Here is a 26,748-nt window from a genome sequence, read left to right as displayed (position 1 = left end):
CCGCCCCCCTGGAATTTTTTATCACAGCACCTGGGATTCCCCAGTTAACAGTAAACTGAAAATCTTGTCCTTAAATCACCGGCTTTGCTGCGAGTTGGCTCGTTTAAAGAGAAGGTTCACGCTTTTTCTACAAACTGTGGTGTTTGCTCACCAGCGTTAAGGTTTTACTTCCACCGCTCTTCAAATGTCTCCCTCACAGCTGAAAGAAATGAAGGCGTCACAAAACCCCCTTCCCCTCGGGTGTCATCTTCTCTGGCTCATGGCCCTGGCAGAGATTTCACTTTTTGAGTCTACGGAGACTTTAAGCTGTCGAGGTGAAAGTCCCTGAATGCAGAGCGAGGGGGAAGGACGGCCAGGCTGCAGGAGCCGGTCACTAGATGCTGCTAGATGGGAGCGGGGAGGAGTGACGGTGATCTGGCAGTTCTGGGAGGAGAGGGAGCGTGTGGGGGTGTCTGTGGATGAGTCACTGCCCTGGGGAAGTGCTAGCCCCCTAAGCATATGCTCCTTCATTTTAAATTAATTAGTATTCAAAGGAGCGCATCTCCTGGCTCCTCCCTCACCACTGCCCTAGAAATCTGGAAAATGCCTCCACCCCCAACTCACATCATCATCAAAAGGGAGTAATAAAAAATTCAAAAAGCTATAAACACAGCCATGAATTTTTAATCATCAGAAATGCATATTAAATCGTTACTTCTTTTGAATTATAAAATGCCAGCGCTCTGTGAAGGACAACCAGGTTACAGAGAGGAGAGATCTCCGAGGTCAAAGCACGATGACAGGACGGACACGTCTCTGCGCACCGGCAGAATGCTGGCAGCTTGTGCTTAAGGCCATGAAGGGCGGGGAGACTTACATTCATTTTCCTTCGACATCGGGAGAGGTTGAGAAGGAGCGACACCTTCAGCTCACGGAAAGTTTTCAGGTCTTCTCCAAACCCTTCCCTGGGGAATTTTTTCAGAGCGTACTGGTAGCGCTGGGCAGCCTCCTTCACTTTACCTTTCTAATAGAAGGAGAACATGTCAAAACACATCCTTGGGTTGAGTTTAGTGCACCGCAGAGAGCTCACTCACCAGCCCCACCAATGTTTTAGGTGGTGAAGGGAACATGACTCCACCATTTAGCTCTTTTCTAGAAAGAAAAGCCAGAGCGTTTGATCAAGGGAACATCTGATCTGGAAATGCAGATAGATGCCTTGTGCGTGTCGAGTTCTCCCACTTGGTACAGAGCTGTCACGCTACAGTGGGAAACAGCAGAAATTGTGTTATGTTAATTTGATACAACTCCATCTGGTTTCTGGATGGATGGTCTTTTGAGCTGGGTGATCAGTAATATATTTCTGGAGCACACCCTACACCCAAAGCTTAATAAGCACCAGGGAGCGTAAAGAATACGAAGTGTGGGACTTTGGGCGAGTTCCTGGGGCTCAGAAACGCCACCGCGACAGCAAAGATAAAGGTTACGGCGCCGACGTGGCTCTCAAGTTGGACAAATGGGTTGGGATTCATCTCCGTGGACTTTAGATGTCTAAAAATCAGGTGTCTACAGGTGCCTGTCAACTGGGTTCCTTTTATAGTTATTGGGACGCAACAGTCACCTTCAAAGGGTGACTCATCTTTGCTATTTTGGGCAGCTGTTTTTGGGACGGGATGGTCTGCGCCCTGGAGGGGGGCAGCCACGGCAGCCAGGGTGAGAGAAAGAGGGCAAAATGGGATCAAACGAGATTTAGGACGCGTGCAATTTGCGATGACCCAGACATAAATTTTGCAGCTATGAATAGTAAGCTTTAAAACCTTTTAGACTCAAGTTTCTCAGCTGCATCGTGTATCTCTGGCAGATAACTCCAGTTATAATGCCAGCTTTGCATATTTTCTGCTTCACCCTTAGAGCCTAGCAGTGAATCACTGTTGTACTTGCACATTTTGTGTGTGTGTGCAAATCTCCAGGTTTTAAAGATCGGCTTAAAATAAACACAGAGCAAAAAAAAAAAAAAAAGACTCTCTAATTCTAATGGCGGAACGTCTCCCATGGGCTAAAGGACACGATAAAGCCATCTGTGTCCTGACAATCTGTTTTCATTGCAAGAAGTTTCTTCCACGAGTTTCTCTGGGATCTACTCTCTCGTCGCCTTGTTCCACAGCAGTCAGCCTGCTAGGTAATGACAAGGTTGCCCGATCTGACGCAATGACATCAGCACTCCGAATCTCTGTAAAACACTTGGCTTCTGGTGTTTTCAAAGAGGAAATGAAGCGCTGGCTCAAATCCAGACTGCAGAGAGACTTGGCTTTGCTTCAGCTTCGTTACAGATTCGGGCAATCAGTCCCCCCCCGCCCCCTCCCCAACCCCACTAACCAAAACCAAAGAGTTTGCAACACAAGGAACGCTGCGAGCGGTAGCTTTTACTTGCCACGCATGAAGGCAGCAGCATGGCTCGAATGAGTCAAAACCTCATACAAAGTTACGCTGCAAACTGCATCTGTTCCGTTTTTTCCCCAAACCACTCTTCTCACCTTATAAAACATGTCTCCCTCCTCCATCAGCTTGCTCAAGAGGATGATCATGATGTCTGGTTTGGAGGTTGCCATCGCCCATGTTGCTGGACCTGTAGTGTACAGGATGCATGATGGGTAAAAAACTCATACAATGCAAGGGTGGTAGGAAGCTGGGTGGAAAAAATATCCTGGGGTGGGAATTTCTGCTGGAGAGAACAACTTGGCATGGTCAAAGGGCAGAGCGCTCCCAATGATTGAGCTGACAATTCCTCTCGCACTTAAATTAACGTCATCCTCATTGCAATGGTTTTCCTTTGCTGTCATTAAGGCTAATCCTAATCGCCACCACCGCCATGGTCTGGGAAACAATGGGAGCCATTCCCACCAGAGGGCAGTGCTGGTTGTGGAACCAGCCGGGGTGGGGGAAACAGCGCGGTGGGGAAATAAAACGTTATCTCAAAGGAAAAATCAGAGCGGTTACATAAAAGCATTTCTAAATTAAAATCTCTGGAAGTCTACTAGGAAATCTGCAGTTCGACTGTCGATAGGCGTTTTGTGTTTAAGTGGATTGTGATTTCCAGCTTCACAAGATGTGAAATACTAGAGCAGAAAAATCCATTAAGGCGGAAAATACGACAAAGGAAAGGTGGTGTCTAAGCGCTGCTGGTGCCGGAGCCGTCTGTTGGGCTGGGGGGACACGCTGGCTCCGCGCAGGGGACGTGCAGAGCCAGTCGTCACCTCAAGGTCTAATACCGGGAGGGAAGGGGTGGCAAAAGTTTGGGGACAACTCATTAGTGTGGGTGAAGAATAAGTCAACAATATTCTATAAGTAGATTCAGTACGTTTTGGGGGAAGGAGGTTAGTTTTTGAGTTCAAGTTATTCTCTGCAACAGTCATTCAAAAAATTATTTGAAGGTGAGGTAAATTAAAAGATTAGAGGTGTTGGGGACGCATGCAGGCTAAATCAAACAGGAGAAAGCAAGGCTGACAAAGCTATCAGATCGAAGCTGATGCTGACAGCAATGAGATATACCTCGTGGGCGACTCGGTAACGTCTGACAACCTTCAAAGAAAGGAGAAAACAAAAAGTTGTAGGAGAGAGGGGAAAAAAAAAATGGATGAAGGTGAAAAAAAAAAAAAAAAAGAAAAAAAAAAAAAGAAAGGAAAAAAAGCAGCCGTGAGAGGCAGGCAGCAAAGAAGCCAATGCACCAGCAAAATCCCCTTTCACAGGAAAACGTAACGTGAGCAGCTGTGTGGCGCAGCGCAGGTAACACTAAGGTCTGGAAGCATACACAGAGCAAGTGAACGCAGCAGCTCACAGCAATGCATGGACAGAGTACGTTTTGTCGACTCGGACTAGTAAAGATAGAAAAAGCATTACCAGAGGAAAGACCTTGCCAAAGAAACAGTCGTTTATTGATTAACTTTGCTAAGTAATACGACAGGAAAAAAAAAATAAAAAAAAAATAAAATTCCCCGTTTTAATAAAGAGAATAAGGCAGTCGTGACTCGCCGGCTGCTTTCGGAGTCCGAAGCAGCAGCTGGGGCTGAGGCTCTCTGTGTTACGTTTACATTTTCTAGGAAGCCAGCCCCACTGCTCGAGTCCTGCCTGGGCACAGAGCCGAGAGCGGATTGTCCCCCTCTCCCTACCTATCTTTGCTCCTTTCTTCAGGAGAGTGACGACGACCGAGGTGTTGCGGCATCCCACTGCCCTGTCGAGGGGCCGCATCCCGCTGTAGTCAACGTGCTCGATCATGGCCCCGTGGTCCACCAGGAACTGAACCTGCAACGAGAAGCGCGACAGTCAGTCAGTTCTGCTCCGGGGCAGGAGCTCTGCGTGCTGCTGGTGACGTACAACCAGCAGAAGCTCGCTCTGCTCCACTGCTTGGGCTAAGACCACCTCTACAGGGTCTGAGGGTTCCTCAGAATCACACGTTGGCCTCTATGGAAGCACGTGCGTGTATGGAGGGCCAGGACTCTATATGCTTATTGCTACATCAAGCTGAACTGTACTATTTTAAGGCTCAAGTTGCCCCGGGGGAGGTTTAGATTGGATATTAGGAAAAATTTCTTCACTCAAAGGGTTGTTAAGCACTGGAACAGCTGCCCAGGGAAGTGGTGGAGTCGCCATCCCTGGAGGTATTTAAAAGACGTGCAGATGTAGCGCCGAGGGACACGGGTTAGTGGTAACTTGGCAGTGTTCGGTTAACAGTTGGACTTGATGATCTTAAAGGTCCCTTCCAACCAAAACGATTCTATGATTCTACGATTTTACCCCAACCGCCCGTTTCCTTCTGCATGTGTTACAGGCCACTTACCACCTCTGCGTCGCCGTAAAAAGCTGCCAGGTCCAGCGGAGTGCGTCCGTTTTTATCTGCGTGGTCGGTGGCAGCTCCGTTCTCCACCAGGGAACGCACCACGGAGAGATGTCCCTTCAGACAAGCCCAGCTGAGGGCTGTCAAGCCCTCCTTGTCCATCAGGGAAATGGAGGCACCTGAAAGAAGCAGCATCAGGTCACTTAAGAGCTCTCTCCTGTTGAGCACTATGATGCAACAAACCATCCGCTCGGTGACAACAGCTTATTTTTTAGCGATCTCTGTAGATAATTATTAATTACTTTATTAACATTTCTCCCACTGCAGATCCCACCCTCTATGGTGACTTCAAATGCACCGACAGGAACTGTGGCAAACAAGTTTATTCACACCAAGCTGCAAACTTTTTCGCACCTAGCTCCGTAGGCTTTTCTGGCAAGCACCTTCTGAGCAGCAGGGTGGATTCAACATCCCTCATCTGAGACATCAATCTTTCTTTTTAACTGTTTGGTTTTTTTTTTAAAATCAAACCCCATTCCAGCCTGTGTGAGTCAGAGATGAAACCATTTTGCTGTTTCAGCAGGTCACGGCGTACCAAGGGGAACTAAGTCAATTCAGCTCAGTTCTTCTACAAAAGCACGTATTTTCCCCTCTTCGCTCCCCCTCCCCTTTACCCAAATCGACACAATTTCCAGCAGTATTTCTCCCTGAACTTTACCCAACATAAATACAACGCTGTGGGATGAAACTACTGCCAACTGCAAGCCAAGGAGAGAGGGACTTGACGTTTTCTTGGATGAAGCAATCGCGCTGCCATACCAACGGGTCAGCGTTGCTTCATACGGCATATGGATACGCGTACGAGATCTGAACAGCAGCATTAAGTGAACACTCCTCTTGGTGGCACGAAGACAACTCCGGTTGCCATGGCACAGGCACGGCTCCGGCTCTCAAGCGTGCAGAAGAGATCCGTATCAGCTCTGCTCCTCCGAGGAACTGCGGCTACCTGCGGGATGCTCCCGCCAGCAGCCTGGGATGAATTGCTGCTGCAGTATTTTTCTCCTGTAGGTAAACTCTCAACCGCCCAGCGTGAGGTCTTCGCTGGCTCCAGAAAGCTCAGCAAGCGGGGGAGTAATGTGAATCTCCTGCGCCTTCCCCGTCATCCCAGCTGACACGTCCCCCGGGTAGCACACATCGCCCAGTCGAGAGCAAACTGACAGGTCTTCCAGCTTGCGCAGCTTTTTGTTTGCGGAGGAGCAGAACGCGTGAACGTTCGCTCAGGGTGTGCTCAGAAACCTCCGCCCGGAGCCCTCGGCTCAGCCCCAGTGCCCCGCTCGCCGCCGGCCTCCGAACCGCAGCGCGGGCTGCCAGGGAGGGAGGTGGCAAACGACGTCTGGGGCAATCCGGTGTGCCGAGGAGGGACACTGGCTGTACAGGACAAGGGGCGACAACCTAAACTCCTGACACCTCGCCAGCCTTCCCTCACGTTGCCCACACTGCACCCAGGAGCCCTTCTGAAGCTCTGTGAAAGCCCTCCAGATGATCCTCAACTGACCCAAGGCCAGCTATTGCTCAGAAAAGCAGGATGAAGCCTCATTTCATGCCTTCTTATTTGTACCAGCTACTTTATTGCAATCAAACCGTCAAAGTCTTCTCTTGTGTTTTCCCTCTGACTCTTCTGGAGCCGGCGAGGAAGCTCCTGCAGTAAGAGGGAAGGCTGGAAAACCACATCATCACTCGGCCGTCCCGCTCTTTCGCCAGTGCAGTGGAAGAGACACACCACACCGCAGGGTGACGTGCCCAGACTCCAGGGCATCACTGCAGCGATGCGAGCTGAAGGTCTAAGTGAGCGGACAATGCGCGGCGCTTCCGAAATGCCCAAAGGCTGCTCCGAGGCAGGCTGGGCACGACCTCCGCAGAGGCACCGAGCTCCCGGCAGAACCTCTGCTCCTCTCTGAAGGCTTCTTTCGCTCCTTCGGGGATCTCTGACCCGCTTCGCGTTAAGGCAGTCAGACACGAAACAAACTGATGGTTTCGAGGGCAAGTGGCTTAAGGTGACCTCATGGGATGGATCCCAGCTCCGGCGGGAAAGATTTTGGCTGGGCAAACCCAGCTTCGGAGAGGGGGTTTGGAGAGCAGCTGGGCTGCTCCTTCCCTAAAAAAATTACCTGGCTAAATGCAAGAGTTTATGGTTTAATGTTATCCAGCAGACACACAACAATTAGCCGGCTAGAGAAAAAAAAAAAAAAAAAGAAAGGATTGACAGTTGGAGCATCAAAAAGGAGGCGGGAATGGGCAGGGGGGTCGGCCCCTTTCTGTGCAGAGGACGCAGGAGAAGATGCCGTGCCCATGCTGGGCTACCCCCGCGGGGACAAGGCTCAGCGTCGTGTGTCACAGGCACGAGACAGACAGCGAGGGGCGGCAGCCACACGTACCACGTACCCCACGGCAGCAAAAACATCGGGGGATTGATTTTCGCAGCAAAACGAGATTCAGGGTCAAGCTCTCTCCAAACGGAACGAGCATCAGAAATGACTGTGCTTCGTGTAACACCGACCCGTATAAACATCAGCTTTAGCGGAGCCGTTACCAGGAAAGTTTAATTCACTGTTCACACGTCCATCGCTTCCGGGTGTTAAAGCAAGAGCAGTAGGTAACTCTAAAAATTTGGATTTCAAATTGATTGATGACTGCAACTCTGTTAATAAAAAGTGTTTACAAACGCCAACTGTGTTAATCAAGTACAGTCAAATGAGATTTGCTTTGCAACACACTAATTAATGCTTATGGCTTATGATTCACACACTTTGATTTTAATGAAACATTGAACAGGATTGTCAAAGCCATTTTAATTAAAATACACCATATATCACTGTACTCTGCCCAGGCTTGAGCTAACTTTTCAGGACCACGCGTTATAGCCTATTTAAGTGGCTAAATTTAGTTTATTAAGCTATTTAGAAGAATGGACCTTATGAAGTAAAAAAGATTTTCGTATGTTTGACTTCTTGGTGTCCTAAGAGCCAGGTTAACATGACGTGCGTTTGCTGGCGATCCCACGGCCAAGATCAGATTACCCGGAATTTTCATCCTCCACTGAACCAGTCAGTCTTAAGCAACATGCACAGTTCTCAAGTCTGGCCAACAAAAAAAAGAATCACTTATTTTAAGCCTTTTACACAGATGCAGTGAAGCTGCAAAAGGGGCCACGTTGCAACTCAAACATGGAGACCGTTTAATTAGAAATTTTTAAAAAACCAGAACGCCAGAAAAGAATTAATTGGATTAATTCACGAAGAAACTCATGCCTGATCTTTGTCACATCCCTACGCAGGTTACAGCGCTGAGCAGCAAGGACCCCACTGGCTCAGGACAGACAGGCAATGAGAAACTTGCTCTTGGAAGCCTGGCAATTTTACAGTGAAAAATGTTCTTAAAACTACTATGTAAAATATTCAAGCGTCTCACATTTTGGCTAAGAGGTCAGCCACAGTCACTTACGATATGAAGAAAATATCCCTTCCCAAAGAGGGATCTTACCTGAAATACAAATATCAGATAACAACACAAGAATTAAACGCTATTTCTAGCCAAAAAAGAATGGAAAATTACCGAAACACACCAAACAAACATTGGCTATTTGTCAAAAAAAAAAAAAAAAAAAAAAAAAAGAGAGAAGTCTCTAAGGAGCTACAGAAATACAAAATAATCGCGTTCACACAGGTTGCAGGCAGGGTGTTGTCCTGACTCACCTCAAACATGTACAGCAGAAATGAGTAAAATGAAACATGTTCCCGTTGACTGAGTAACTCCCAGGGAAGGGGAATTATTAGACACTGGAAGTACCGAGCAAAGGGAACCTGCGAGCGCAAAGCCGAAGAGCAGACTATCTTCAAAACAATTCTGGTTTATTTTCAACAAACACACCAAACCCTTGCCTGTGTCGCGGCCTTACCCTCCTGCTGATGTTGGCGTCAAAAATGCAGGCAACAATACTAGCACTAAAAATGGAAGTGTTAAAACGCGTCCCGGGCTCTGGTCCGGCGGTTGAGTCTTGCCTGCCTGTTCCATGGCGATGCTGACGGTTCAATCACATCGCTCGTTCCTTTTTTTGTCTAAGGGGAAAGCTCCAAGCACGGTTCAAGGGCACATTCTTAACTCAATGCTCAAAGCACCTGTGCTGGGTTATTTTATTTTCTGACCCAAGTGCGTGGTTTTGGGGCTGCGAGCACCAAACGCAGACAGCAAAACCGACAGCCAAGATTAACGCCATGACAGTTCTAGTCTCGTTCTCCAACAAGCTGGATACGGTGCTGAGAACCTCTCCACCGCCCGATCCAGCAGTGGGATTGCAGTCCCCACCCTGACATTACGAACTCCAGCTGTGCAGGAGACGGTGCGGTGGGACTCGCCGTGGCCCGTCTCCAACACACTTCCAAGCATATGCTCTAACCTTGTGCGAGCAGAAACTCCACTGTGCCCAGATGTCCTTCAGATGCGGCCATCATCAGCGGCGTCCGCCCCTGCTTGTCTGCCATGTTCACATCAGCGCCGTGCGTGAGTAAGAGATCTACAATCTGCAACACACAAAGCGAGAACACACGTTGCATGTGGAGATCCAGCTGAGAACACTTGTCGTACGTAGAGAAACCAGAGCCGAGGAAGGGCAGAGTGGTCCCCATGTCTTGAAACCCCAAGGCATGGTGCCCTCTGAGATTACTGCTGCAAGATTAGGGCATAGGAGAAGCGTATAAGGACAGGAAAAATGACTTTTTAAATCAAGAGCATCCCATTTGCTTCCCAAATGGTGAGATAACACAGTACATAAGCAAAAGCTGTCTGCAGCCACCAAGAGCTCAGGGTGCTGGAAGCATCAATATCTCTTCTCACTCTGATCATTCCCCAAGAGTTGAGGTTTGTCTTCTCCACCGGTATTTCAGCAAGATGGAAGGGCTGGCCTGACCCTACATTTCAGGCCAACCCGGCGGCGCGAGGACCCCACTCACCTGCCAGTGGCCCTGTCTGACGGCGCTGAAGAGCGGCACGACCCCGCGGCGGTTGGGCTGTGCCACCGCGGCTCCCTGCTCCAGGAGGAGCCGGCAGACCTCCAGCTTCCCGCGGCCCGCCGCCGCCGTCAGAGCTGCGGGAGAGAGAAAAGCAGTGAAGGGAAAGAGCCACACGCTCCACAGGGTTTTTTCATACCCAGAGATAGGTCTTTCTGCTGGCTATCGAAGCGATGGTGCCTGAAATGCCAAACATAGCTCACGACGGGCAAAACGAACCAAGGAAATGGGTTGGCTCAGGACAGCTGTAGCTCTTACTTGTCATTTTAGTTTACTTCAAAGGTCAACTCTTCCATGAAAAGATCTCGTAACGTTATGGAAAGAGGCTGATTGGGACAATCAGCTTTTATTATTTTCTCCAAGTCGCAGTGCAACCGGATGAGAACGGCAATACGCATAAAATAATCTACAGGCACATGTGACCGAGGTTCAAGGTGTCGCCGCAAAGAAACGCAGCGCCTTGTCACATGAAACTGTCGCCATTTCCCTTGTGCCTCCCCGCAGGTTTCCCTACTGCAGAAGCCACAGGCTGCAAGACTTGAGTGAGTCTCAGTAGGGGCACAATGTGCAGAGAGAACACAGGCCTTCAGGTACGCGCCGTCTTGGCAAGACCTTCTGCAACCTGGCCTTGACTCATCCCACCATGACTACAGGAGAGCAAGCGAGGGATCGAGCTGGAGGCACTGACAGATCACTGCCAGCCAATGGGTGTCAGTCAGATCTGTGGCTTTTCTCCAACCGAACAAGCACAGAGCAGTATAATTCAGATGGAGGACTTTTAATATCCCACTTTAGCCTGTAGATCTCTGAAACCAGGGAAACAACCGGAATGCAAAAATGGTATGAGTATGTTCACCTGTTCTCCAAGAAAAACGCTAGTTCTGGGCTTTGTTTCTGGCCAGGACTAATCCTACCAGCAAGGGTCTTTGGGCAAAACCAAAATTAACTTATTTCCAGTATTAAAGACGCTCACAATATCACAGGTGGGTAGAAGTAACACTTGACAGCTCTTTCCCTGACAAAATGTGCTCTGTTAACTCGCAAAGTATGGTTGGGTTAGAAAAGGCACATTCAATCTGAAAATAGTTCCAAGTGCAGGACCTGCCTTCAACTCGTCTTTGGTATTAATTTTAGACTTTTCGGTTCCTCCCTCCTCTCCCTAACTTTCTGTGCACTTGAGCACGGCTCCCCTGGCTCGATGCTCTGCCGCTTCTAGTAGGAGTTTGAGCAGAAGGTGGGAGTCTATTTCTAACTGACGTAGCTTGTTTTTTCTTTGAAGTACATTTCTGTGGGCTGGCTGATTACGAGGTGTTGATGGGTTTCCAACTGCAACGCCGTTAATGTTGGGGGATTTAATTAATTCTCTATTCTGTTCCACATTATGGTTGAGTTTTCTTCTCTTGGGGTTGAGAGACACCAAGAGTTAAAAGAAAAATCATCTCGCTGCCACAAGCAGAACATACTGCAAAATCTATAATCAGATCCATGTGGGTTTTACACGTAAGCTACCAATATAGAAGGAGGACTGTGTGTAATGTGCACAGCAGAGGGATCGGCATGCAGGGCTTTTGGGTTCTATTTCGAAACCTGCCTGCACTTCAAATGTTGCAGGTTAATTTGAGGTATTTCACGTCAAAATGACTTATGCTTGCAACACTGAAAATACTGTAAATCACTTCAGTGTTTGGTGTTCACCATGAAATATTCTTTGGAAAAGACTGTACTGGAACGGGATGATTTGATCCATGGCCATATCCTTCTCCCCTCTGCCTTGCAATCCACCCTACCTGGTCTGACACGTCTTTTTGCTACTCTGCTCCTCAGGGTCACAGCAACTGGTGGGGGTACGTAGCTCCAGCCTGGCCTTTGCAGCTCCAACTCAAGGGAAGCTCAGAAGCTTCTGTGCTACTGAGCAGTCAGACCTTGCTGCAGGAAGGTCATCATCCCATACTGATGACCTGGATTTGCTGCCTGCTGCTGAGAGAAACCTGTCCAAACTCGTCTTGTACGCTGCACAGATATCTCAGCATCTATCCTCAGAAATGGAGAAACTCCCCAAGGAGCGAAAGGAGCTCAGTCCAGCCGGAATCCTAGGAGACCAACTCACTGAGGTACACCCAGACTTCATCAGCACCTGTCCTTTGAGCAGAACGTTGGACTAGATAACCCCCTGTGGTCCCTCCAACGGCCAAGAGCTGGACAGTCTGCTGCTGTGAATGAACAGAGGTGCCTCACCCCTCCATCTCCAGCCTTCCAACCAAAGCGGCTTTTGACGAGATTGCAAGCTCCAGCTCCACTGCTGGCCACCTCATGGCCAGAGCACTGTCCTGTGGCTGGCGTCCAACTCTCCAAAAAGCTCAATTAAACCACCTCAGGAAAAATTCTACAAGTGTCCACTTATTTAAGCCTTTTAGCACTCTTTACATGGACTTATCCGCCTGTCTCCCCCACCACCAATGCGCCTTGCAACGGCCATCAGTCTCCAGAAACCCCACGGCACGAGGCAAGGCACGGCACGGTGCCTGTGTGCTGAAAGGAGATAGGAAAAGCCAAGGAAAGGTGATGAGAGGAAACAAGAGAAATGGAAATGGTTTTGTTTGAAGTTTTACTGTCTGCCAGACAGCTCCTGTGGCCCAGCATGAAGGAGGTGAGTCCATCACGCCCAGCCAAGGAGCAGTGACCAGGATCCTTGTTTCAGAGAGGACAGCTGGGCAGGACAGCATGTGTTGCGCAACGGGCACCTCTGCAATGACATTTGGTCCAGGAAGGTCCAAAATTGTTATCAACAACTTATCACTTATTGCTCTTCACAATCTCTGCAGCTCCCGGAAAGGAGGGTGTAGTGAGGGGACGTCGATTGGAGGTCTTCTCCCAGGGAACAAGTGACAGGGCAAGAGGAAACAGCCTCAAGTCTCGCCAGGGGAGGTTTAGGATGGATATTAGGAAAAATTTCTTCACCGAAAGGGTTATCAAGCATTGGAACAGGCTGCCCAGGGCGGTGGTGGAATCACCGTCCCTGGAGGTATTTAAAAGCCGGGCAGATGTGGTGCTGAGGGACATGGGGTAGTGGTGGGTTGGGCAGTGTTGGGTTGATGGTTGGACTCAATGATCTTAAAGTTCCCTCCCAACCTCAATGATTCTATGGTCCTGGGCTGGAAAACAGGAATGTTCACTTTGCAGCATTTCCTTGAGGGCTTAGTGCCAGGAGAACAACTCACCGCGCAATAACAAAATCTTGGCATAAACGCCGTAAACCAGTGGCTGCATTTCTCAAAACACGGCACAAACCAAGCCTGAGGCGAGTTTCAGGTGCGGATGTGCCCCCTTCCGTCAGCGAGCAACGTCAGAGAAGCCACAGCCTCCGACACCAGGGATCTGCAACAGCACATTCTGCCTCTGCTGTTGTGCAGAGCACGTCTGTTTTCTTGGAGAAAAAACCAACTTTATCTGGAGAAGGAATCATTGAATTGCTCCTATACAGCACGTGTAGCTGTTTCACAGCCTGGCAGCAAGTCAAATGCAGTTTGATGGAGTCGTTCTTTGCACCTCCAACTCTGACGGAGTTATTACAAGTGACTCAGATACTTTGGTGCTGGGTTTTGATATGAAGTCTTGTCCCAGGGGGAAATATTCCATCTGGAGCTGGCCGTAGCGTGCTGTCAGCAATTCCTAAACTTACGATGTAACTTGGCGCTGCCGTTCGGATGATATCAGGCTGATAGCACTGAGCCAGGCAGGCAGCTCTGCGCTGCGGAAGATTAGACACACGAGCAACGAGTATCAAAAACCAGGCAAGGCATGATACAGATTTTTAGAGCAGATCGCTATTTTTAGGCGGAAATCAGCATTTCTCTTCAAATTTATCTAAATTCGCTGTTTACTTTTGGTAAAAAAAAATAGCAAATCAATGTGAAAGGGAGACTTGAGATCAATATAAACTCGTCCTGCCTGTGACGGGACAAAAAACTGCTGAATTTGGTGTCTGGCTCGTTTTTGCTCATTTTCCCGTCTTACCTACCACCAATTTTAATGGGATAAATGGGCATTCCTTCGAGATGGCTCCTCAATTTGTGTGCGATTTGCAATTCACGAATCCACATTCCCAACTATCCCAGTTAGTTACCCAGTTTCTCTGAGATACGAGAAACTCCCAGGTGTCTGTGTGAGTCCAGCTTTTGGCATCGTTGCGGGGAGAGGTAGGGGAAGGGGGACAACGGAGATGGGAAAGGCTTCTGCTGAAGAGTCCTCGAGGCGACGGGCAGGCTGGGAATGGCAGAGCTGCCCAGGGCAGAAGGAATGAGGACAGAGAAGAGCTGGATGCCGTCAGGGAGAAGATGCAGCGCTCGGCTTTCAGAGCGGAGAGCACGGAGAGCAGGATGGTGTCACCTGCAAAGGCAGGGAGCTCGGGGGAGAGACAGGGTTAGACGCCAGTTCGGCAAACGTCTACGGCGTTACGCCAGGCTTTGGCAGACTCATCCAGGCAGCCCAGGACTGTCGTAACTAAGAGCTTATCCGTAGAATCTGATGCTGCCCAGGAGGTTACTGTGCAGGGGGACATCTCAGTGGCTTTTGCTCACACTCTGATGCCCTCTGATCAAACTCTTGCACCTCCAACTCCGATGGAGTTACTACAAGTGACTCAGATACTTTTGCGCTGGGTTTTGATAGGAAGTCTTGTCCCAGGGGGAAATATTCCATCTGGAGCTGGCTCCAGATATTTACAAGACATTACTCAAGACAGTTTTTTATTTACAGGATAGTCCTCAGGACCCAAACACCAGAGAACCTTTTGGACGAGCCGCCTCTGGCCTGGTCACCACTTCAAACTGTGAGCTCAGCGGCAGCAAAGCCGTTGTCCTACTACCAACGCTGTGTCATGTCATTTGGCTAATTCCACACCCAATTTCTTTTTTCTCCCATGACACCCTCGGGGCACTTTTAAATTGCTTATTTGTATGTTGCCCTGATTTCCGCTAATAATGGCACAACGTCCTTGCTCCTCAGTTACGTCCCCGTGGATGCAGGAGCCGATTCCTTCCCTGATGCCCTGCGAGTGTGGCATCAAAGATCCTCCATCTTTGCCCTTTAAAGCTCAGGGGCAAATACTTTCTGATAGACTCTGTTCATTACAAGGCTCTAACAATGCTACATTTTCAAAGGTACAGTGTACAAACAGCTCAAAACATAACCCTGCTTTTTTCCTCCACCCTTCTAACCAGAAATGACCTGACCAAGGACCAAGCCACACGCCAGCCACCGTCCGTACCCTTGGATCGTGTCATTTTTAAGCAAAGCTGACAGAATCAAAAGCAGTGCTCCGGTACCCAGACAGGAACATCGCCTTGGTGTATTAACCTGACAGGAACATTACCAGCGATGCAAGCAGATTAGTGAGTTAAGCACAAAAGACAGTGGACAATATTTATGAGGTCACTGGAGTTAAAAGCCAACAACTCCAAGTTGGAATATCTCAAAAAATGGAGGTGATAGTGCCTTTCTTATCCGTGGTGTGGAAGGGGTGAACGGCCGCTTTTGTTTTGGTAGAAGTTCGGAAAGCAGGGCTTCTGTACCATACCCATCAATACAAAAATGCAGTATTGCACAAAAGGACATCTGTTTAATTACCAGGTGCTAAATAATGAGAAGTTTTCAAAAAATCAATGGCTAATTTAACAGTCATGGTGCTGCATGTAACCGGGAAGAGCAGAGAGAAACGGAGAGATGGTTTGGATAAATACGCCCAACATCAAGAGAGCAAGAGCAGAATTTTGTGTCCATCTCACTTAATGTGAGACGTCTCAGTGAAATCAGCGGCCCGGTTGTCAGAGCTGCTGCATGCCTGCACGCTCCGGGAAAGCGCCAGGAGCTGCAGAAGCTCAGGATTTTCAACCCCTGAACTTTTCTGTTTTACTTAAGCTGAGTGCGAGCTCCCCCCTGGCACCCGTAAATCCCCTGAAACCAAATCAGAGGAACTGATCCCTCTCCCTTCATCAAAGCAACACCCGGGATCAGGGATGCATCGGGTGACGGGGAGCCCTTAAATACAAACACAAACAGGCAAAAAGAAGCTACAGCATCTACAGAAATCACCTGTCTCTCCCCAAAGGCTGTCAAAGCTGTTGATTTGTGCTCGCTCCACCTCCTCTTCGTCTTTTTCTGGAAGATCGAGCAGGTAGGAGACAATCTAAAACAAAACGACATGTCAGCTCACGAACTCGGCTGCGTTATATATAAACTGCTGACATCTCAACACGAGCTGCTCTGAAGACACAGAGGAAAAGGAACGGTCTCTGCCTGGCACCCTGAGCTCAAGTAAATATTCTTCCAGAGATCAGTCGCTGAACCTGCTGCCCTGTGCAAGCAAAAAAACCCACCCAAGTGCCCTGACACGACTGCACATGAGGAGCTTTTAAGTGTCAGTTCCTTCTACGGGTGTCTGTCCTGCTGCAGACGGCCCGGTGCGCACAGCGGATGCGCCTCCGTCTGCAGCTCCAGCTGCCCTGAGCGGTGAGGGAACGCCGCCGCGTCCGTCTGTACCATGAGTATGATCATCCCCTTTCACCGCTGGGGAAACTGAGTCACGGACAAGGGATGTAATGGCGCAGTTATAATCGTTAGTCTCTCCGTTCGCTTAAGCTCCAGCGAAGACGAAGTTAGTTCCAGAAACTATTAGCTCCTTTCTAGCAAATGCCGTTTTTAAGCAGACTGTTAAAAAAATGCCACTATGTTTTTCTTCCAGCTGTGGATGCTTGAAACCCCAGAGAAGCAAATTAACTTCTTTAAAGGGTAAATTAAAGGATTTAATTGACTGAAAACTGCTAGAAAATTTCAGTGTTTGGATCATATGATGCGAGAAAGCAAGAGGCTAAGAAGAAAATGGAGATTTTACTTTAGTGACTGAAGGACAAAAACATTTTTCTCGTTCCAGGAGAAACAATTATCCACTGGGGTATAGGCTACAACGAGCCTTTTCTGAGTACCTGGGAGGAAGCCGTGCCTGCTCCGCCGCCTGCGGGCACAGGCTGAGGGAGGCACCAGCACAGGGCAGCAGGGATGTGGGTGACAAGTGCTGTTCCCCCGTGTCCCGCCAGTGATGCGCTGGTGCTCAGTGGGACATCGGGAACGACAGCAGCACGGGGGGGAGCAGGAAAGCCAGGAGGGTGCCTCCAGGAAAGATGCTGTTGAAGTGGACGATGCTCGTGGTGCTTCCACGGCAGATGCTGTGTGTGTTACGCTGCTGCCTCCGTGGGAGAGCGTGAGGTTGGTGTAACAAACGCCTGGGCCTCGGCTGCTCCCACCCGGCTGCTGCGCGGCTCAGTGGACCTCAGTGGCCTGGATAAACCGTAAAGCCACGTCTGGTATGGTTACACCAGGGTATAATCACAGCAAGGACTCCAGTGCGGCTCCACCAGCCATTAAGGTCACTTCATAAACATGCTAAACACTTGTTTTACCATTGAAATTGGAAAAAAAGAGCAAATCAGCTTGCGTCTCCTACGACTGCAAGCACCTCAAAACAGGGAGGTGCAATATTTTTCTATCAGCAGCCACGGACCTTTTATGGTAAAACAGAAATATTAAACAATTCCAAAACTCCCTTCTCTAAGTTATAAAGGTGATCAGTGCTATGTGTGGGGAAAATCCCATTTTAAAAAATTCTGTGCCCTGTTACAAATTACGTCCTCGGTGTGCAGATCTTTAGGGTTTTGAAGTCACATCTGCTTCTAATCGGTTCAACTCACAGTCACTTAGCTAATAAGAGTTTCCCAGCTTTCTTTAATTAGCTCCTCTGATCTGAGCACATTACCTATGTTTTCACGGATTACGCTTAACAAAGGCAAAATCTAAACTCCAGTAAATGGGAGGAGCTCAATTTAGCAAAGAAATCAACCAATGCAAAAAATCCTCAAAGACTTACTTCTCGGTAGGAAAACATACATCATTTCCCGCATCACAAATCTTTATCGGTACGATAAGATGAAGCTCTTCGGCTCTTCTCTCCCCCCAGCATACAGTCCAAAGCTCCGTGGTCTCACACTGCCCTAACAGCGCCGGAGGAGCGGCGTCAGCAACACGCTGTTTATCCACCCTTGCTTTAAGGTTTATTCCAACAACTTAAAGGCTTGTTACTCTTCCTCTCTTGGACGCCTGCCCAGACCCCAGGGTTTGCCAAGGGATCTCTGAACCCCGCAGCCTGGGATGGGAAGGGGAGGAAGAGCAGGACAGAGGTACTGACTCCATCTCCAAGAACCTCTTTGGTCAATGTTTTGGCTAGAAAACAGAGTCGACCCCTGGTTTCCCACCCCGTGGAGGCAGTGATGCGCTGGTAGGTCTCACCTCGGTGTAACCCATGCTGGCCGCCGCGATGAGCGCCTGCTGGATGGCGTGGCTCTTCTTAAATACTCCCTGCTGTTGCCCAGCCATGGTCCAGTCGCATTGGATCAAGAACTTCACCACCTCCAAGTGTCCTCGGAGAGCAGCGTGAACCAGAGCGCACTGACCGTTTTTGTCCAAATGATCCACCTTGAGAAGAGACGACAAAATACAATTAAGTCAAATCACGTGCAAAACTTCTTTGGTTCTTCGGAGTTTCCAGCCCCGGTTTCAAAATAATGCCACATGCGCAAAATCTGCATTTTTCTGGTAAACTATCCTTCCACAACCAGAAAACAACCGTTCCTAAAGCAGCTCTGCCCCAGGCTTAGGCATCCTCTTGGCCACAAGTGTTTGTTTGGGTAAGTTACCATAATTTTTAGCTTTCTTTAGTCTTCTTCAGACTCAAAGGCTGCAAAAGCATTTTCCCCTTTGTGTCCTGAAGTCCAGCAATGGTATTTTCTTGGGGATTGAAATCACACACACTGATATCACCTCCCTTATCCAAATCCACAACAGGAAAATCAGCTCGTTTTCCAGATACCATTTCTTTCCAGGGACGGAGAAGTGCCCCAGCCTGCAGTCAAAGGCACGACACGAACCCAACGCAGGCAGAAGTCAATGGGAAACAGAGATTGCGCTTGGCAGCCCTGCGGGAACGTATCTGGTCGGCTTTTCAGGACCAGGCACGGTTTTCACTCGAGATTTCTAGGTCCTACCCCAACACCATAAATTTGGAGAAAACGGGACAACTACCGTCCTCCTGCCGGTTAACTCCTTCAGTGCTCCACAACGTATTATTTCTCATTTCTCGTATTATAAGAAAGAATTATTATATTAGTATACTCTACTAATATTAATTATAGTTATGTAATCACATGAGAAATATTCCTCGTAATACATTGATATTATTAATATGTTAATATTTCTTATTTCTCAACTTAGGCAGCAATCAACGTCGCAGTTTTCTATGCCAGAATCTCAAACTAAACCCAGCTGGTTTTAGGGTATTCCCTCAATACAGTTAGGGATACTCAAGGGAAAATGGCAGGACTCTTGCACTGCATTTTGTAGCCCAAATATTCCTGTTCTCAGAGAGGGAATTCTGTTTCTTTACCAATGAGTGTCAGGGAGTCACCCAACTCCTCAAAATATCCCAACAAAAGCAGAATTCTTTTTTTCCTTCGTACTCTCCTTGCATTATTACAGACAGCACAGCAAGATCTAAACGGGTCCCTCAGTCATCCCGACTTTCGTTCCAAAACTATACAAACCCACATTTTGATTTTGAACTGAAGCTAAACATATAGAGAAACCACAAATTGTTTCCAGGAGGCTCCACTTCAAAAATCAGCACAATTTTCTTCTTCGACAAAATATTTAAACTTGACTCATCATACACAATTAAAACTCCAAACACTCACCACAAAGCTAAACAAAGGGTATTTTTCTAGGACAAGCCTGAGAGAAGTTTTTGGAAAATATGTCTCAAGAAGACATTTAAAGAACATTCCATGCTGCAAAAGCAACGTTGCCATTTTAACCTCGCGAAGGTCAAGGACTTCTCCAGAACATCCTTCAGCAGGCCACCAGTGCAGCGAGATTAGCCAGTTCCTACCTCAGACCTGAATTCCAGAATACTAATTACTGACTAATTTCAGGAAGGAATTCTTTGCTGTGAGGGTGGTGAGCCCCTGGCCCAAGTTCCCCAGAGAAGCTGTGGCTGCCCCATCCCTGGAGGGGTTCAAGGCCAGGTTGGACCGGGCTTGGAGCAACCTGGACTGGTGGGAGGTGTCCCTGCCCAGGGCAGGGGGTGGCACTGGCTGGGCTTTAAGGTCCCTTCCAGCCCAAACCATTCTGTGATTCTGTGACTCTCAGGAGTTAACGAGCTTTGGTGTCAACATGAGATTTTCAAAGCCACTGCATTTTAGCAGAAAAGCCAACCCTCCACAGCAGCATCCTGCCTTCACCTCCTGCAGGATATCCTTCAGCGAGCGTTACGTATCCCGCCTGCAGGTTCTGCCCTGCCAGGCATCAACGTGGAACAGTTGAAATAAGGTTTTAGAGGAACATGGTCACTGTACCTTGGCACGTTTCTTGCACAGCAGCACAACAATACTGAGAAATCCAGCAGCAGCCGCGTAGCCAAGGGGGGTCAGGCCACTTTCCGAAGCGGCATCTACATTGGCCCCAAACTCCAAGAGCAAAGCCACCATCTCCGTGTAACCCAGGTGGGATTGGACGCACAAAATGGGGGCGTTGTTCAGAACTTCGGTCCGATAATTCACGTTTGCACCTCCTAAAATCAGCAACCGACTGACCTGCACGGGGAAAGAAGAGCTCCTGTTAGCTGAGTCTGACGGAGAGACCTTAGTTTATTTTCAGAACAACAAAAGAATTTAAACCAGGGCCCTCTGCATGCTTCCAAGCAACCAGTGAAGGACATAAAATGCCCAGTAAAAACACTTGCCAAACGTACGGTCCCATTTTAGGCATTTTCACCCGTATGGGAAGGAGCTGGGGCAAACATCCTTCCAGATGAAGGACAGTTTGAAATCTGTATCAATGTCTGAAATCCTTTTTGCTGTAGAGATGAAGTCACTTAAGCCAACACATTCATCTTTACCAACACGAATGGGCACCAAGTGCCTGAACTGGCGTGTGAGCACGTGCCGTTGTGTTTGGCGTCGTCTCCAAGTTAGTGCCTGTCTAAGCCAGGGCCCTTTAGGGGGCTGTCGAATTCCAACACCAGTTGTCGCATCCCACATCTTTGGGGAGGAAAAACGCAAGTGAACCATTTTGCACAGGCGCAAAGTCACTATTCACTCGCTGCCATTAAAAGGAGATCCCTGGTCAGTGTAGAAGAGTTGAGGGATCATCCCAGACAGTAACGAAATGATGAGATACTAGGAAAACTTTTTACACTGAAAGGGTTATCAAGCACTGGAAGAGGCTGCCCAGGGAAGTGGTGGAATCGTCATCCCTGGAAGGATTTAAAAGACGGGTAGACATGGTGCTGAGGGACATGGGTTAGTGATGGTTTTTGTCAGCATTCGGTTGATGGTTGGACTCAATGATCTGCAAGGTCCCTTCCAACCTCAACAATTCTATGTTTCTATGATAAAATCCCAACTGAACTGATGGCCTCTCCCCAGCTCAAGATGAACACCCAGCAAGCTGCCCAGGTAGGACCACTGCCGGAGCCAATACTCCGTGTGTGGTTACTGCGCATCGCTGGGAGCTTCTTGTGCGAGCTCTGACCCACCCCAGCTCTCCTCCTCCTCCTCCAGTACCTTTATGTTTGGGGTGTAGAGATTTCTCAGAGATGCCAAAGCCATCGAAAGACCTTCGGTACTGTAGGAGATCCAAAGCCCTTGCAGGATGGAAGAAGATACGCCAACTTTTTTACTCAGCCCCTAAAAAGGAAAAGATGACTTAGATGCAAGCGTACAAATAGGCTCAGCTACACCGGGCAGATCCCTCCTTGTCTTTGGACTTCAAAAAGTTTCAAGACACTAACGGCAGTACACAAGGGAACGTGACAATTTGCCAAATCTGACCTTGGCAGTGAATTAGTAAGCTCGTAGGAAATAACTTGCAAAGATACTGTAGCCATCTCCAAGGTCTAGGAAAGGCAGGATTAAACAGTGAGCAACCTGAATCCATCCAACACCCTCAGAAAACGTCATGTGAAGGAACACCGCATGCTTCTTTTTTTTTCTTTTTTAATTAAGTACACATTATTTTGGCAGAACCGATTCACAAAGTTTCCTTATTATTCACACGGTTAAACCGGATGCCAGTATCTGCTCACAAAAAGATAAATTAAGGACGTCTCAACCTCAACCTAGAACAGTATTCCCGTATCTCATACCAGACCGTCGCCAACCCTTCTGGCTGGCATCCATGATCAGGCTATACGTATTCTATAGGAGGTCTGACATGTTTTTCCAGCAACGCTAACTGGCGGAGCACAGAACTGTTGGGCAAGTTTCCCCCCTCCTGTCGAAGGAGCAATAATTGCTCTGTAGCCAACAGATGGGAGCAAACGGCTGGACGGACAACGAGAGCGATGAATGGGTTTGCAACTCCAGCCCCAAGATCTGCTGCGCGTTGGGCTCCGTTGTGGGATGCAGGTACGCCCTGTATATTGATGTTCTGCTATCGATTTACCATTAAAGTCTGCTGTTTCCATGGAAACCGTACAGACGTCTTTAATTGTTTTGATATGCAAACCCTGATGTCTGCTTCCTTGCACGCCGAGTGGTCATTTCCGTGCGCGCGAAGCAGCAGGATCGCATTTCAGTTTGGAAAGTCTTTCATGCGACAGACTGGCAGGGACAGTGTGGGGCGACGGGAAGAAAACCAGCAGCAAAAGGTGGGATTTGTTTCCTCTAAAGGAAGATGTGCAGGAATCGCCATCTGCGCCCGCTGCTGGACTCAGCTGCAGACCTCTAATACCTACGTGTGAAAGATATTCTGAAGCATCGCACCAGCCGTCAACAGATTTGTCACTTGAAATGGTTTTACCATAAAAAGAAGGAACAGATTAGACAGGCTCTTATAAATAACAACTCCACGCGCTTGTTTCCTTCACAATTCAGGGAGTTAAACAGAGAAAAATATCGTGTTAAGAGGCAGAAAGAGCTCAGGAATTTCAGCCACCATTAAACGCTGCTTTTGAAATGACACAATACAGGACATTAGAGGTCAATATTAAATTTCAGTGAAGTCAGTACAGTATAATTGGACAAATGGAAAACAATTTTATAATAAATGGTTAACATAATTTAAAAATAGCTATAATACTATCAAAGCCATAAATAAACTGTTTGAGTTACCATTAGGACTGAGGAAAGAGCATGTATTTTCAGAATAGCCATCTGAAGATAATCACACATGCTATAAAAACCTTAACCGCTGTATTAGAATGTATATACTTAGATATTAGCGCAAGACATAAAAGATGACATTTATCCTTTAAAGAATAAATACATCCAACACCATTATCATTCAGTTGCTGAAACAAAACGGCACTATTTCACATTTTACAGATCGTATCTTCCTTTTCTGTTTCCCTTTTCTGCCCCGAACCGTAAAGCGGGTTGAATCCTTCAGCGAAAGCAAATCCCAACCAGACACAACACCAAATCGAAACGCCATCACTGGTTTCCACTTCACCGGGACCATCCGACACAGGACCAAGGCACCGCCTGACCGTGCACGTTTCATGGGAATAACTTTGCCAACCCCCCGCAAGCCCACTTTTCACACAGGCTGGCTTTTCTGCACTCTTGTATGCAGCCGCCAGCATCCTTAACTTCTCATTTATCGCCTCCTCTGCTATTTGGCTGTTGGCGCCTTCAACACAAGGTCTTTATGCGGCTGTTTTTCAAGGAGTATCAAACACCTTTACATACCCGTAGCTGTCAAAGTGAGTGTTTCTGCCTGTAATTGTCATTACGTGCTCAGTCTGGGGACGAGGGACACCCAGTTCTGGATTACTGACATTTCAGCTAACTAATTTAAGATGAAATTAAAGACTTCTCTTTGGTTGATTTGCAAAACATACGTCAGCCTGAAGTTTGGGTCTTCTTGTATCATTATTGCACATTTCTCTTCTTGCCCTTTCATTCCATGCCAGGCTTTCCAAGCTGGGTTTCCATATGCTCCTGTTAAGACTGGTAATTGCTTTAAAAGACTAAAACATTTGTACTTTTTTTTTTTTATCCCCCCCACCCAACTGTTTGAGGATGTTTGTGTTTAAAAGAGAAACCCAGCAGATCTCAGCCACCAAGAGGCCAGGGGAGTGTGGAAGCTTCTTACCACCCGTGTGGCAGGTCGTCCCCTTGTGCCTCTGCATCACTCAAGTTTTTGTACACCTGGAAATTCCAAGTGTCCCATCATCACCTTGCACAAGGTACCGGTGGATTCGAACCCATAGGGATTGGGGAAGGACAAATATGTTTTCTGCACTGTTTAATCAAAGTTTGTCGCTATACCCAGCTCTCGGTACTCCCCGGCTGGACGAAATGCTTTCATAGAATCATAGAATCATAGAATCTTCATGGTTGGAAAGGACCTTTAAGATCATCGAGTCCAACCAAAACCCCTACAATCTCTGCCACTGGAGCATGCCCTGAAGTGCCACATCGAGACGTTTCTTAAACACCTCTAGGGATGGTGACTCAACCCCCGCCCTGGGCAGGCTGGTCCAGTGCCTGACCACTCTTTCAGTAAAGTAATTCCTCCTAATATCTAACCTAAACCTCCCCTGCCGCACCTTCAGACCCTTTCCTCTGGTCCTGTCATTATTCCCCTGGGAGAAGAGGCCAACCCCCACCTCTCTCCACCCTCCTTTCAGGGAGTTGTAGAGGGCAATGAGGTCTCCCCTCAGCCTCCTCTTCTCCAAGCTAAACATGCTTTAGCTCTGTTCTAATCCTCTTCTGGCTTCACGATGGGTAGATAAAACGGAATTACAATGGCATCAGGCCTCCGCAAATACCTTCAAAATTAGGATCTTTGTGTCTGTGGAAAGCTGCTGCTAGAACACGATACTTCAGGAAAAACACACCCAATTGATGACCTGACATGCTGCCTGCCTGGCAGGAACCCCGTGCCGTACCGGTAACGGCTTCAGTAAAAGATCAGATGAAATGAAAAGCTTGACTGGAAAAAAAATGCTTGTTTAGAAACAAATACAGTCAGTGAACACAGGAAAATGGGTCTGTGTACGTACTCTCGGAAATATTTTCCTTTAAGAATGCTCAAGATCTTAAACGTGGTTTGCAAGAGTCCAGCTCAATGCCTCCTTCAAAAACTAATGCAGCCATTGTTTCAGTCAGTAAACACTCACAAATCCACAGTAAACACTTGTTAAAAAAAGGAATAAAAATTCAAGGATAAGCGAAAAACCTAAGTTTTGCAGTGTTTCTAATCCAGCTAATCCAAACCCTTTCAAAACTTTGTAGTACTTCTAAATACCGTACTGTTATGCTTATCTGTCACCGAGACAGACTATTCTCACCCCAGTGTTGCAAAACCACGGATTTTGCCGAGTGATTAGAAACAGAAGGCTGTACTGACATTTTTCATATGCTAATTGGCATTTTCTACTATTGTAAATATTGCTCAGTTAAATCTGGAATCTACAGGCAACTTGTCCACTTAATGAAAATTGTCATTTGTTTAGAGCCTGAAACCCTGTTATTTGTTTCTGCCGTGAAAGTGTGAAACGAAGATTTGGAACCAGATTTAGATGTAAATGGCAGCCGAACAGTAAACTCACGGCTGAATTTGGCCATGGGAATGTACTCTAAATTCGAAAATTATACACTAATCGCGTAACGGGCCGATGTGGGGTCCTTCCCTTTGGCTCCAGCCATCGCTTTCCCAAACGAGGAGACTTTGCTACTACACCTGACGGTGAATTCAGCACAGGGAACTCAATAAATAAATCCAACAGGACTGACCTGGCACAAGACTCAAAGCATCTGTTTGCTCTAGAAATACAGGGGCGCTAAAGTTCTGAAGTCTATAAAATCCTATACAGATCAGATAAAAACATAGCCTGATTTTAACCAGTGTTAAGCGCCCACAGATCCTACCACTTTTAATAAATTCTGTATTTCCTGTGAGCTTACAAATCCCTCCTCATTTCCATCTTCTGGTACGTGGGCCAACGGGCAAAAGAATGATACCTAATTTATGGGTCATTTTGATGCTCACATTCAAGTCTGCCTTTCAGTTACCCAGGTCTTAAATGTCTGTGTGAAGAGTAAAACGGACCCACCATCAGATTTTAAGCACCGTCGGATCTTCCCTTTACAACCTCAATTTTGGGTTGGATTCTTCAAAACCACTCCTCTTAAAACCATTTTGGTTTTTCTAGATGTTGTTACAAGGAACTCATCTTACATGGGAGGAAACCTCTTATGGTAGAAGAGTGATTTTAGGTAAGAAGGCTATCATCTGCTGAATTTACAGTCTGAAGGATGGCTTAATTTCAAGGATGTCTTATATACCACTGCCAATTTTCTAAAGCTCACTTCTACACGTTTCAGCAGCCTGAAGCAATCACACTTCTTACAGCAACCCTAAAACAAGAAGAGACCGAGCGCTGCCAGCGCTGGCAGATTATGCGCCGCGGGGATGAGCTTGGCATAAGTCTTCACTTTAATTTTTCTTACCTTAAAAATATGTGCTTTGAGAATGTGATGTCCCAGTTCAATAGTCTGCTGTCGATTTAGTTTTCCTTCTTGTCGGGAAAACCAGAAGGCAAGTAACGTGTGGCCACTCCTAAAATCAGAAGAAAGAGTATGTCAGTATTTGCTTCTTACACCACCACAAGAACTTTTGACAATAATTTTGGCTCCCGCGGAGCCTTCAGCCTCGTCCAGCTTTGGGAAACAGAGCTGGACTAATTCTCGCTTGGATAATTACGTCCTTTATTATCGGTGATCACTGATAGCTCAAAAAACCCCAAACACTGGAGGACAGCAAAAC

The 26,748-nt window shown here is 47.6% G+C and overlaps 1 protein-coding gene across 10 annotated transcripts in view; it reads right to left on the bottom strand.

Annotated features, from left to right (window-relative positions):
* Positions 1–26,748, bottom strand: part of TANC2 (tetratricopeptide repeat, ankyrin repeat and coiled-coil containing 2) — a 336,817-nt gene that overhangs the window by 6,969 nt on the left and 303,100 nt on the right. For 9 of the 10 annotated variants that reach the window (XM_054224167.1, XM_054224164.1, XM_054224162.1 and 6 more), the window contains 12 exons: positions 26,433–26,541; positions 21,537–21,659; positions 20,328–20,564; positions 18,208–18,393; positions 15,961–16,054; positions 9,814–9,947; positions 9,261–9,384; positions 4,811–4,986; positions 4,143–4,275; positions 3,526–3,555; positions 2,511–2,602; positions 857–1,003 (listed from right to left, as the gene is read on the bottom strand). In XM_054224167.1, coding sequence (XP_054080142.1) covers positions 857–1,003; positions 2,511–2,602; positions 3,526–3,555; positions 4,143–4,275; positions 4,811–4,986; positions 9,261–9,384; positions 9,814–9,947; positions 15,961–16,054; positions 18,208–18,393; positions 20,328–20,564; positions 21,537–21,659; positions 26,433–26,541 — 1,585 coding nt within the window. The remainder of the gene's footprint in view (positions 1–856; positions 1,004–2,510; positions 2,603–3,525; positions 3,556–4,142; positions 4,276–4,810; positions 4,987–9,260; positions 9,385–9,813; positions 9,948–15,960; positions 16,055–18,207; positions 18,394–20,327; positions 20,565–21,536; positions 21,660–26,432; positions 26,542–26,748) is intronic. The other variant, XM_054224168.1, reaches the window with a different exon arrangement.

Source organism: Rissa tridactyla, chromosome 19, assembly GCF_028500815.1.
Source record: "Rissa tridactyla isolate bRisTri1 chromosome 19, bRisTri1.patW.cur.20221130, whole genome shotgun sequence".
Lineage (NCBI taxonomy): Eukaryota > Metazoa > Chordata > Aves > Charadriiformes > Laridae > Rissa > Rissa tridactyla.
This window is presented reverse-complemented; position numbering and strand designations above follow the sequence as displayed.